Below are 14,182 nucleotides of genomic sequence, written 5' to 3'. Positions count from 1 at the left end.
CACACACACACACACACACACACACACACACACACACTTGGGGGAGGGAGGGCAGGCTTGTGGCCCTGCAATTTCCCTCCAAGGCCACCTTCCCTAGCCAGATGACTCACTCATCACCTACCCATTGGGGAAGTCCTGCAACCTGCATTGCCAAGTTCATGGAGGGGACAGGGTGCCTTTGTTGCTCACATTCCTATTCCTCTTAGTTCTCATAAATGGCATATTGGGATCCAATCCAGATCCTCCCTCTGCAGAAACCCAGCCATGAGTGCCTATAACTGCTGTGTTATTTAGCCTAATTGCAGGCCACTGGACCTGGCTCAGCTCTCTATATTATTTTGTTTCAGAACATTTTAGAAAAAAAGAAAAAGGCTAAAACCAAAAATGGCATCAAGTAAAAAACAAAATGTAAGTGTGTGTGTGAAGGACCTTTGACCTTTATCACCACTGCATGGTTTTCCGATCCCAGCTACGACAGCCAACAGCAACACTTGCTAGAATGCCTCCTTGTGGGCCTGGAAACAGACCTGGGATGAGAAACTGCTGAAGAAAAAGATGGTGTTCAAAAAAATGACTTCACACATGAGCTAAATGGCAATACACACAACTATGCGTATCCAAAACAAACAAACAAAAAAAAACACAACAATTTTTAAGAACTATAAAATTATGTGCACAAGTGTGCATCATTTGAATTCAGGCCAGGACAAAAATTATAACATTTTAAATCTGAACGTTGCCACAAAATCTTTCCCATTCAAATGAAGGAGTATGAAAAAAAGGGAAGGAGGCTTCAACAAAGAAAAACTGTCATAGAATTCTCAGTGCTTAGCTAAGTATTTCAGGTTCCCTTTAGGGCACTGTAGCAGAGACCTAGAAATTCTCTGCTATGGGGCTATACTCAGATTCCCACAAGCTCTTGTCTGCTGCAGACAGGAAGAGTGAGCAAGGAAAGAAAGGCAGGTGAGTGTAAAGGGGATTCCTAGGCATGGAAAAATGTGTCCAAATATTGAAATATCTCAACACCAAGATCCCCATAGCTTCTATTGACTTAGCCTATTCGGGTTTCCCTTTACCTCAAACAAGCAAGGGACTGACGCTGGCACATAGTGAGGAGCAGAGCCTCACACTGCCCACTCCAAATACCCTATGGCTGTTCTCATTGCATTAAAAATTAGTAGTGCTAAATATTGTCTCATATTTCACAGCTAACAATAAGCAATGATGGCAAAGGCCCATGACAGCTATCCTGATTATCTAGACACAGCTCTTGTCTATAACAATAGTGACCCAGAAACACTCAGACGTGATGAGTGTCAGAAGCATGTTACTTCAGGTTAAAAAATACAATAGCAAAGATAGCCAGACATGGTGGTAAATGTCCACCACTCAAGAGGCAGCCTCAAGAGTTCAAGGCTAGCCTAGTCTACCTAGTAAATGCCAGGCCCAGGGCAACTTCATGAAGCCTAGTCTTAAAACTAAAAACAGCTAGTAGCAAACTTTGTCTATCACCAAACCCTGGAATGTGGATGCCTTCCATAATCTACACTGCTCTCAGTACAATGTTCCTAGAAGCCTTATCCAGACAACATGGAAAACTGAACTCATCTCCTCTGGGCATAAATAAAATACTCATGGTGTCATCCTGCCATTTATGGGCTAATTCTCTGAATATCCTCCCTCCAAATGATAACTCGTTCTTTCCTGACTGTGGAAAGTGGAGCTCTACAACTGACACGCATGAGCTGTTCTTTGTACACAGTTCACATAATCAATGTGTTGGAGATCACTACAACATAAGGAACTGTATTAAAGGGTCACATCACTTTTATTTTCCTGCAGCCACGGCAGCTCCTCACCAAGAGGCCTCTGTACTGGCTAGTTTTGTGTCAACTTGACACAGCTGGAGTTATCACAGAGAAAGGAGCTTCAGTTGAGGAAATGCCTCCATGAGATCTAACAGTAAGGCATTTTCTCAATTAGTGATCAAGGGGGAAAGGCCCCTTGTGGGTGGGACCATCCCTGGGCTGGCAGTCTTAGGTTCTATAAGAGAGCAGGCTGAGNAAGCCANGGNANGCAAGCCAGTAAAGAACANCCCTCCATGGCNTCTGCATCNGCTCCTGCTNNCTGACCTGCTTGAGTTCCAGTCCTGACTTCCTTTGGTGATGAACAGCAGTATGGAAGTGTAAGCCGAATAAACCCTTTCCTCCCCAACTTGCTTCTTGGTCATGATGTTTGTGCAGGAATAGAAACCCTGACTAAGACAGCCTCTGACTCCCAACTACATCTGTACTAATAGTCCTTTGAAACAGCAGCTGTCTCTGCCAGCTCTTTGGCCCTTGGTGAGTTTTCCTAAGTGTTCCCTACATGCAGAAGGCTCTACATCTGTGGAGAATGAAGACACTTCCAGAGAGAAGTAACTCTCTGCAGACAGGAAACCTGGTGCCCCTCAAACCACTGATCAGTCAGTGGGCAGAGCCAAATCAGTGAGGGGAAACTGCCAAACACAGGTTCACAGTGGGAAGTCACTCCACACACCTGGCCTTGGACAAAGGAGGCTAGAGATCCATAAAACAGCCCTTGAAACCCAGAGACATTGGCTCCAGCTTTCCACAGTTGGCCTGGGGGAAGATTCTGCTGGAGGTAGACAGGCACTTAGTGGGTGGAAGAAGAAGGGGGCACATTCTCAAGCCCTGGTCTTTTATTAAGCAATGGAAAATTCCCAGGTAGTGTATCACTGACTGCAAAGGAAAAAATAAAACCAAAAGCAGTAATAGGCAGCTGGCTAGTTCCACATCACTGGCCATGGGCCACACAAGCACTCTGCAAGCCTGCTGTTTGGCTCTGCTGTCAGCGTCTAGAAATGAGCGCAGGCTAAACTGTAGAAAGATTTCTGGTGATTAGATAAAAGCCTAAATTCCTTAGGCACTTGCAAAACTGGTTCCTAGCTGCCAAAAGAAGTCATTCCCCATACCCCTAGCAGTGGGGACAAGTGGCTACCTGTGGTGCCAATCAGCATATCAAAGTCGATGCTGGCCACCAGACCCACTCAGTACCTGTTACACATCTCTAAGTCCATGCTAGCATCCTGCCCTTTCCTCCTCCAGATACTCATCCTCCTTATGATTCAAAGGCTGTCTCCCCCCACACTCTGTAGCCGGTCTCTCTTTCACTGTTCATGCTCTTGTTCACCACTCCCTCTTGCTGTCTCTGTCCTCTCTCTCCTTCCTTACCTCCCTCCCTCCCTCCCTCCCTTCCCCCATCCTACTCTCTCCTCTATTTCTTGCTACCTCACTATCTCCACCATTCTCTCCCATTCTTTCCCTTCTCTAGAACTGACTAGGCCCCCATCTAATTTCTCTTTCTCTCTACTCTGGACTCCTCCAGATGCCTCTGGACATTATCTCTTAGTCACAATTAAAACAAACAAACAAACAAAAACAACAACAAAAATCCTTATCTTAATAAGGAAGCAATTCTGCTGGCAGTCTCGTTCATGCCCCCTCCCCTACACCCCACCCCACATCTCCATCCTCCACTCCCTTGAATACACCCATAGAGTGTAGAGGACCACTGCATCACCTTCCACAGGTAGTGCTAAAACCACAGGAGCAAAAGAAGGCTCTGCATGGGCATTTGCCATCACATTGTACCAGCACAGGTGTAGGATTCCCAATCCGAATCTGCACTTATGCATGTGCAGGTGCCAGGACAGAGAAGGAGAGAGAGCTGTTACCAGATGCAAAATCAACAAAGCAAAGGTTAAGGAGATGGTAAAGAGAGGCACCCTGCCTCTAGTGATGCGATGGTGTGTCTCAGATAGGGGAGGCCCAGCCGGAGGGGCAGGCAGAGATGGAGCCTATGACTCTGGGGGACACAGTAAAGCTCTAAGAAAGCCTGAAGAATTTGAAGATATAAACAGAGTTACTTAGGGAAAAGCAACCTACTGTGATTAATTCCTATTTTTATCCATTTATGCCAGGCATGGCTCTTTTTTTTTTCAACATGAATATGCATGAGTTTCCCTAATAAAATCCCTCTGTCTCCTTTGTTTAAGGAGACTGGGGCTTTGGGAGTTACCCCAGAGCTCTTCTTACTTGTACTCCTAATAAAGCTTCCTTAGCTCTTTTATTGCCTCGTGTGCTGATTGGCTTTGCACTCATCCAAGGAGGGTGAACTCACTGTGGTCTGCCACAGGCTGAACTATCAAATAAAATGGTCCTCACTAAAACACCATGAATAAAATTGTTAACCGCTAAGGTTCTCTACTTGGAATTTTTGAAAACTTATTTACATAGTGTTGGAGTGTTTTTTAAGAAACTAAAAAGAAATGTGAAGAAAAGAGGTTTTTTTGGTTTTTTTTTTTTTCATTTTATCCAAATGAATGTTCGGTCTTCATTCTGCACGTGCACCACATTCATTTCTAGTGCCCTTAGAGGCCTGAAGAGGGTGTTGGATCCCCTGGGATTGCAGTTATAGATGATTGTGAGCCACTATGTGAATGTCAGTACCCTTAACTGCTGATCCATCTCTTCGGCCCACGAAACAATATTTTAAAAGAACAAAAATAAAGCATTGGAACGAGATACAGCAAAGACTTGAAGAGAAGGTAGAAACCTCACCCAGGATAAAAGAAATACATCACATGAACAATAAGCCTTTAGTGCCAAACACAACTATGAAGCAAATAAGGAAAAGCTGTGCTGAAATGTGCTAAAGTGCAAGTCATAAAAGACCTTCTCTAGTAAGCCATGAATAATTAGCAAAGCAAGGAGGGTCCCACACACCTATGGATGGATCACAGGGCTCCCAATGGAGGAGCTAGAGAAAGGACCCAAGGAGCTAAAGGGATCTGCAACCCTATAGGTGGAACAACATTCTGAACTAACCAGTACCCCGGAGCTCTTGTCTCTAGCTGCATATGTATCAAAAGATGGCCTAGTCGGCCATCACTGGAAAGAGAGGCCCATTGGACACACAAACTTTATATGCCCCAATACAGGGGAACGCCAGGGCCAAAAAATGGGAATAGGTGGGTAGGAAAGTGGGGGGGGGGAGGGTATAGGGGACTTTTGGGATAGCATTGGAAATGTAATTGAGGAAAATACGTAATAAAAAATTAAAAATTAATAAAAAACAAACAAACAAATAAAAAACAGTAGCCTCTTTGGTTTCCTAGACTGGAGTTCTCTCATCCCCAGGCCTTTCCCAAATAAAGCCTTGCTATCCTAGAGTTGTTCATTTCTATGTCTGCCTTACCTTCTGATATTACAGTGCCCAGCATGAAGAACAGATAAAGGATTATGGCAAATGCTTATGTCCTGGGACCACATGATGTGGTCTCACTGAGATAGGATAAGTGTGTAAGGTTGCCTTGTTGTCTCTGGGGCTGAAGATGCATCTGATAATGGCATCTATTTCAAGTTCTCATTATTAGTCTATTGTGCCTACAGAGGAACACAATGATTTATTAACTGACTTTTATCTCTACAGGACCTGAAAAAATTACCTATCAATCCTAATTGTTAATTAGTAGATTCTTTAGCGTTATCTAATATATAGATTGTCACTGAAGTTTAATGTCTCCATTTCCAGTCCTTTCTCTTTGTTTCTCTTGCTTTATTGCACAGCCTCTGACTAGTAAGACATGTTCATAGATAACATTGTCTTGTTCATTTCTTAAGGGGAAAACACTCAGTGTTTTACATTAAAGCATACTGCTTTATTGCAAATTTTATAGACTCTCAGGACTCCTTAAACACACCATCCTGCAACCTGAAGATCTTATGTGTTTTGTTCCAGATGTGTCCACTAGAAATAACAACCACTGAGTTAGTTCAGAATTCCCAAACCCACACCTTGAAACAAGAACTGTTCTGGGTCACTAGAGAATAAAGCTTAGCATAAAATGAATTCCAGACTGAGGAGGTCTAAACAATGTAGGTTGGAGAAAGAAAGGCTATCAGCCTAACCAGCCCTCTCCTTACATGGCCAGCTCTGCTGTACTCATATGTGGGGATCCTTGTTCACAACATACATACGCTATCTGTATGGGAGGGAGGGACCACTTGGGGCCTCATGGAAAACAGAGAGAAGTCCCCCATCAGAATCCTGCTGTGAGAACACTCACCCTTCTGCTCTAAGCACTCTTGGGCCCTGAGCTGTTTGTGGCAGGACTCAGATCTTATGGTTAAATCTCTATTCTCACTTTGATTTTTTCACACAAAAGACCACAGTTCCTGTCCTAAGACAAACAATCAATGATGCAGAAGATGGCCCAGAGATAGGGGTCTTGGTGTTGGTTGGGAGTTAGAATCAAAAAGAGACTTAAATCTCTGTATGGACAAGCCAAGTACCAGAATCCATTCAGGCTGCTTAGAATAAATAACTTCTGCATTTGAGGAAAAATGAAGGCAACAGCTCAGACTTTTGGTTTCTTGGATTTCCTTTGAAAAAAAACTGAAACTTATTTTTCTGGGAAGGGTAGCAGCCCTCAACTGGGCTCCCCAAACAGGCAGTGACCATGATATGCTGTCCACTCTCCAAAGCCTGGTCTCCAGCCTGTCACTGTTCTCTAAGTGTTCCATATCCAGCTGCTCACATTTTCCCCTTACATGTAAGGGCAACAGAGGAGCTGGTTTCATGCACTGCTTCTTAGGGAGAAAAAGGATGAGCCCAAATAGGAACAGGTAAAGCTTTGTCTTAAACACACAGAATCACACCACTTACCATCGTAGCAGTAAATGGGATGTTGTCAATCAAGGACGATGCCAAGGCTGAGACCCACACTATTAGGACAATGGCAGCTGCAAAGCGCTGATCTTCTGGAACCATCTAAAAGGATCAGATGATAGCCACATTAATGCATTAACTACTGCAATGCTAAGCCATATACACAAAAAGAGTCAAAAGATTGTTACTCTTTCTTCTGATACATGATAAGACCCAGGTAAGCAAAGATATGCAAATGAGGGCCATATCTATACCAGGAACCTTGGCCACAAGTAACTGGAGAGGAGCCACTCTCAGCCAAGTAGCTCTATGTGAGGAAAAATGTGCATTAATTACTAACATCTGATGACCACACAGATTGGCCCAGCAGAATCCTAAGATGGGAATTTCTGCAGCATTCACTTTATGTGCTACTCCTTTTTAGACTTACTGTAACTAAAGGCAAAAGCAAGATAGCAAGCATCTATAATTGTATATTATTTGACAAGTATCCCCTTCATCTCTAGGTTACCCAGGGTAAAGTAGGCTCCTGTCAGTGCTTTTGACATAATTAATGTAACACTCTTATCAGACTTCTTTTGTTCATTTTTCTTTTAACAAAAATCAAAGGATAATGGCTTGAACATATTCTATTAGAACATTCAATGTACCTTTATTAGTAGGGCAGTCTGTTCTCCAACATACTCTACTAAGTGAAGATGTGTCAATGCCTAAAAGAAAAGATATGTTTAAAAGTGAGAGTATGTACAGATTTCATTTGTCTTTCAAAAAGAGAACATAGGGTAGGCACAGGTTATCCTTTCTCATTGACAACTATATTCCTTAACACAGTCTATAAGTAATTTGGTATCATACATACACATGAAGATGCACAGAGGGAGAATGTACAACAGCAATGGCAGGAATTCCCTCACTGATTCATGTTAACATCTATGCTACATTTATACGCGGACAGAAGGCAATCCCTTTATTTTAAGGTCTATAAGAAACATACCATTTGATCACATACAAAGAAATGTCAATCCACAAAAAGGGACTTTTAAATAAACTATATATCCACAATGTATTTTAAAGGCTTGAGTTTAAATTTTCAGTTCTTAAAACCATTGAAGCAAGTTTGTTTGTTTGTTTGTTTGTTTGTTTGTTTGTTTGTTTTAAAGTACATCTAGTGAGGCACATGACCATTTTCCCAACATAGTAAATCTGCCTCCATGAGAGCCTGTGCCCAATGGAATATAGAAGAGCAGAGTAAGATGGTGGATGCTCAAGAGATTCTGCTCACACCACAATCTTGGCCACAGGCAGAGGACACAGCACTGGGATAGGACAGCAACCCAGGTGCCCATCACCTCTTCAATGTATTGCATTTTTCACTGGGATTTCCACTGAAGGGAGATTAATATTGGAATATCAACTTGAATGTGCATAAATATAAGTTGCAGTATCCTGATCCATGTGTACAGTTTCCAGTTGGATTTTATTTGAAGATGATAAAGCTGTAACCTCAAACACAACTCTCAACCAACTTGGATTTTTTTCATTAAAAATAGATTTTTCCCTCATATAATATATTCTGATCACAGTTTCCCCTCCCTCTACTCCTCCAAGCACCCCCTACCTCCTCTCTCCCTCAGATCTACTCCCCGACTCCCAGTTTCACTTCAGAAAAGAGCAGTCCTTCAAGAGACAACAATCAAACCAAACAAAACAAGATACACTAAGACAAGGCAGAAGCCCTCAGGTCAAGACTGGCCAAGGCAACCCAATAAGAAGAAAATAGTCCCAAGACCAGGCAAAAGAGTCAGAGACATACCCAGTCTCTCCATTTGATCTCTTCCTTTGGAGTTCAGAAAACCCAAAGGAAGACTGGGAGAAAAGATTGCAGGAGACAGAGAGGATGGAGGGCAAGGAGGAAACGGCCCATTGAATCAACTCAGCAGGGCTCACATAGTTTCACTGAGACTGAAGCCAATGATACAGGGCCTGGAAGGGTCTGCACCAGACCCTTTGCATATGTTATACTGTTAGCTTGAGTGTTTTGTGGGGAAGAGGAGAACTTGATGAACCTAGTTTTTAACATTAACTAGATAAGAAAGATAATCCACCCATAACAGGGCTGCTCAGCTCCAGGGATACCAATATTTGGAGATCATCAACTTCAAAATCAACACAATGAGAATTACAATCACCTCAGTGGGATACCTCTAGGAATGTCTGTGAGGGTGCTCTAAACAGATAGCATTTAAGAAGGAAAACTCACCCACTATTCCATGGGCTGGGGTCTCAGACTGAATTTAAAAAATGGAAAAAAGAAAGCAAGTGGAGTGCCTTTCATCTCTCTCTACTTCCTAACCATGGACACAATATGACTGTTTTTCTCATGATTCTACTACCATGTCTATAGTCACAAGTGAGGCAAAACAAACTCTCCTTTCCGTGAGTTGTTTTTGCCAAGTAAGTATTTTGTTATAGGAATGTGAAAAATAATACAGAAGATTGGTATGGCAGCGGGGGTGGGGGTAGGGCTGATTCTTGCTGTAAGAATACATTGGCAAAAGTAAAGTCAAAGGGGAGAGTTGGCTTTGGCTGAGGATATAATCCATGATGGCAGGGACAGCATGACAATAGGAACATGAGGACATTGGCCACAATGAATCCACATTCAGGAACTCTTTTGTACCTTCAATAATAATTTAGGGCCTTGGTGCATGTAATGGTATCATTCACATGTAGGTGGGTCTTTCCCCTTCAGTTAAACTGTTCTGAAAACACTATCATGGCCATAGTGCTTCTAAATCCAGTCAAGTTGACAATGTGGTGCTTAGGCATTGGCAAGTGGCTTGTGGAAGAATGTGAAGACTTTATAGCAGAGACCACAGAAGCCCTAGAACGCTATACGCATTGATGGGCCATTCTAGTGGAAGCTTGAAATACCAGGATGTCAAAGGCAACAGGCATTAGAGACTGTGCCTATGAGGTCCCAGGGGGAGCAAGATTTTACCATTAAATGGGCTGGAGGTCATTCATGTTGTAGTAAAAATAAAGAAAAAAATCTGTTTTCAGCCTCGATCCTGAAAACTTCAGTGGAGCTAAATTCAGGTGTAATGGATTAAGTTGTTTGTTGGAGAAATTCCAATAGAGAAAAACACTCTACACTTACTGTTCTCGGTTAGGTCTTCAGTGAGAGAGCAGATAATCATGAAAAATTTGCAGTTTGATGAGGAAATGAGTCTAAGTGACTGTAGAGTTGCAGGCAAGATGGGTGCAGAAAATGTGGCTGTGGTTAAGGAGGTGAGTATGTAGCCTGTAAGAGAAACTTTTCCCCCTTACATAGGGACAATAGGGATGGCCCCAACTTATAAAATTATTTGAAAGAAGGAAGTCTGACTTTAAAATGCCACTAAGTTGGTTCCTTTTCCAAAACAACCAAGTAGAGAATTATTTTCCAAAGTTTAACCATTAAGATGCAGAGAGGCTACTCCAACAGTGTCAGGTTGCCAAACTAAACCTTAACCCAGCAGTAAAATTGACAGCATGATCCACGTGGTGCTTGTTTTTACAAGTATGCAAAAGAAAAGAGTTATAGAGTTGTGGACATTTCCACCAAGGTGCAGAAAACATGCTGAGGCCAGGCATTGTCTCAGGGTAAGATTCCTGCAAGAAAGCCTTAAAGGGCCTCTAGTGAAGCTATTGTGCTGAGGCCTAAATTATAATGGAGACCCCATTATATCGAGGTTACCAGAACCATGGATGTCTACCAAGGAAAGCTGCAGGCACAGAGAGGAGCCAGCCCAAGAGAGGTTGCTACAGGTGATAGAGCTGCAGAGGTGAAAATGGTTGGAGTCCAAATGATTCCATCCCATGACCTAAGTGCCAGGTATGGAACTGCCTAATATGGTCCTTTCCTCCTGTTTGGAATGGAAATGTTTTCTGACTGTTTTTGAACACTGGAAATATATAGCTTGTAACTCTTGTTGTTGTTTCTTGTCACTTTGGACTTTATAAAAGTTCACAGTTATGACCTGGCTTGCACCCCAGTAGGGATTCTGCACTTAGACTTTTGAATAGCATTGGAGCTTTAAAATACTGAAGACTCTTAGACATGGACTAAATAGATGTTGTATTCTGAAATGAGCATGAAGATATTAGACAAATGTGAAATATTAAAACATGAAGTATTGGATTTGGGTGTCAAGTTGACAAGAAGACTTATGATAGCTAATTTTCAATGTCAGCTTGGCTAGATTTTGATGTAGACGTCAAACCTCTAGGTAGGCTTGTGAAGGTGTTTTCAGAGAGATTTAACTAAAGAGGGAAGACCAATCCCTGAATATGAGAGCCACCAACCATTCCTGTTGATTAGGTTTCTCACTGAATGCAAAGGAGAAAGTGACTTGTGCACCAGTCCCCATTTCTCTCCAGTCCCTCACTTTGTTCCATGTGACCAGCCTTACCCATCTGTCATCACAGCTACAACTACCTGCTGTCACAATTACCCTGTCAGGGGAAATGCTGCTTTTAAACTGAGCCAAATAGAGCTTCTGAGGTATTCTGAGGTATTGAGCTTCTGAGGTATTCTGTCACAGTGAGCAAAGCAGCTACTGCAGAGCAAGGCAATCACTCCTTGCTGAGGGGTGGACTTGTGCACGGTAAAATGTTGTGCTGTGTCCCCCATGGGTGATAGTAATGCTTCTACCATTGCCATATAACACCACAAATGTCCCAGAAAACAGGCTGAGTCTCATAAGACAATAAAATAAATCCCTGTTACTAGCTAGTAACCTAATATAATCCAAGTTTAATTAAATAATAATGTGCATTTAAAAAATTAAATGCAGCTAAACCTTTTGTTTTATTTTATGGAACCATTGACTAAGAGAAAAATCAGATGTCTGATTTAAAATTTTCTGACAGATGACATGTAAAGATGGTCATATGTGCATATTTCTACACAATATGCAGTGCCTATCTTATGTGTATATATAGATGCCTAGTGTTATATAAACTCTCAGAGTCTATGTGTATAGTATGAAGAAATAAAAAAAATCATAAACAGACTTAAACATTGCACCAAATAACTCATTTTGAAATATCTAACACATCATAAAAAATAAGGATAATACAAATGTTGTGTCTTACTATATAAAGTGGTAAATTAGGTACGTATGTGGCGATTCCATCTCTCAAGTATAAAGTTGACAAATATAACATATTGTGTTTGTGTGTGCTTGAAGACTATGAGCATCACTCATTGCCATCAATGACATACAGTGGAGAAAAGGGAGTGATAATAACTCACAGCACCCTGCAGGACACAGCAACTGTGCCCAGAGATAAGCCAGCACAATAACTCATTGCCGCCACCTTCAGAAGGATGGACAGCAAAATGCAGGCCCTTCTGCATCCAAACAAAAAGATGCTGAATACAATTCTTTTTAGCACAAGTGGCTGGAACAAGTCATCCCAAGAGACTAATGTGGGCTCTTCTGAGTCCCAAAATTAAGATTAGTATTGAAATTACAGTCTAGGGCCACCAAAGACCAAAGAAGGCAAGAGATGTGGATAGAAGTAGAAATAACTAAAACAGGAAAGAACTAACATCTAACAAATGAGAATTCATAGGTATCAGATATAAAAAGAATTTTTGTTTAAAGAAACCAAAGGTTGAAGAGACTTAAGATGTCAATTCAAATTGGCCCTTTATGAATTAAAGATGAAGGTTGTCTCTAAATCAGATAACCACTAAAAATATGGAATGAATAACTGTGGGAAGCTAGAATTTTAAATACTCTCAATCAAATTAAATAATTCAAAATAGGAGGCTGAAAATAAAAACATAGAACCAATAAAATGATAGATGTAAAGCCAGGTCTCTGCAGTGTCATTACATGTAAAGTGAGTGTTTTTGGCCAGATAGGGTAGCACACACAATACAACAATCCTAGCACTTGAGAGGCTGAGGTACAGAGATGACTTGGAGAGCAACCTAGGCTACATAACAAGTGTGAGACGAGAATAATCTCGTCTTAAAATAATAATAAAATAGGCAAGGAAATAAAATGGTATGGTAAAATAATAAAATAAAATAAAAAAGTCTTACTAAAATATTGAAGATTGTCACACTGGATTAAAAATATAAAATCCAAATAGATAACATTTGCTAAAGGTGCCCAAAAATAAACGAGCAGAAGAAAACATGTACCAAGACTATTTTAACAAATGAAAGCTTCATGCTTCTCTTTATTACTTATAAAAGCAAGCAATTCTAAATTATACATGACTAATAACAGACTTAAAAGTATCAGAAGCATAAATAAATAAAATGACTACTCCAAGTAGATAATTCCACAGTCATTTTACAAAAATAATGGAATAATATAAGACTAGAAGTACAATGTAAGTAAAAATAATTTGAACAAATAAGAACACAGGGGCTGTCAAAATAGTTCAGTTGTTTGGCTGGTAAAAGCCAACCAACACTGACAAACTGTGTTTGGTCCCAAGAACCCGTGTGATGGAAAGAGATAACCAACTCCCCCATGTTATCTGCTGACCTCCACATGCATAGCACATCACAGAATATAAATGTAATTGTATGAAGAACGTAAACATGATTAAAGTGCATGTCAAAGCCTAAAGAGGTTTGCCAAGCTAAGCTGAAAAGAAATCTACAGTCTTAAATATAAATACTGAAACACGTAATGAAAATGGAAAGGCAATTATCCAGAAGTTAAAAAAAAAAAAAGAACAATTTAAGCCTTTCAATAGTAAGGAAGAAAAATAATAATAATTATCAAAGCAGAAAATATTAAAGTATCTAACTTACAGTTGATGGTTTTATTAAGACTAATTACAGAGAAAATCATAAAGACAAATGGGATGGTAGAAAAAAGACGAGTGTGGCATCAGCAAGAAAAGGGCTGCTGGGCAGTGGTGGCACACACCTTTAATCCCAGCACTTGGGAGGCAGAGGCAAGCAGATTTCTGAGTTTGAGGCCAACCTGGTCTACAGAGTGAGTTCCAGGACAGCCAGGGCTACACAGAGAAACCTTGTCTAGAAAAAAACAACAACAACAAAAATGAATGAGGAGGAGGAGGAAGAAGAAGAGGAGGGGGGGAGGAGGAGGAGGAAGAGGAAGAAGAAGGAGGAGAAGGAAGAAGAAAAAGAAGAAGTAGTAGAAGAAGAAGAAGGAGGAGGAGGAGGAAGGAGGAAGAGGAGGAGGAAGGAGGAAGGAGGAGGAGGGAAGAAGGAGGAGGAGGAGGAAGAAGAAAAAGAAGAAGAAGAAGAAGAAGAAGAAGAAGAAGAAGAAGAAGAAGAAGAAGAAGAAGAAGAAGAAGAGGAAGAGGAAGAGGAAGAGGAAGAGGAAGAGGAGGAGGAGGAAGAGGAGGAGGAGGAAGAAGAAGAAGAAGAAAGAAGAAGAAGAAGAAGAAGAAGAAGAAGAAGAAGAAG

General features: G+C 41.2%; 1 protein-coding gene across 2 annotated transcripts in view; it reads right to left on the bottom strand.

The window, feature by feature from the left end:
- Oca2 (OCA2 melanosomal transmembrane protein) overlaps nt 1-14,182 on the bottom strand; it is a 266,465-nt gene that overhangs the window by 96,460 nt on the left and 155,823 nt on the right. For both annotated transcript variants that reach the window (XM_021168684.1, XM_021168683.1), the window contains 2 exons: nt 7,383-7,442; nt 6,730-6,834 (listed from right to left, as the gene is read on the bottom strand). In XM_021168684.1, the coding sequence (XP_021024343.1) occupies nt 6,730-6,834; nt 7,383-7,442 (165 nt within the window). The remainder of the gene's footprint in view (nt 1-6,729; nt 6,835-7,382; nt 7,443-14,182) is intronic.

The sequence above is a fragment of the Mus caroli genome, chromosome 7 (assembly GCF_900094665.2).
Source record: "Mus caroli chromosome 7, CAROLI_EIJ_v1.1, whole genome shotgun sequence".
Lineage (NCBI taxonomy): Eukaryota > Metazoa > Chordata > Mammalia > Rodentia > Muridae > Mus > Mus caroli.
This window is presented reverse-complemented; position numbering and strand designations above follow the sequence as displayed.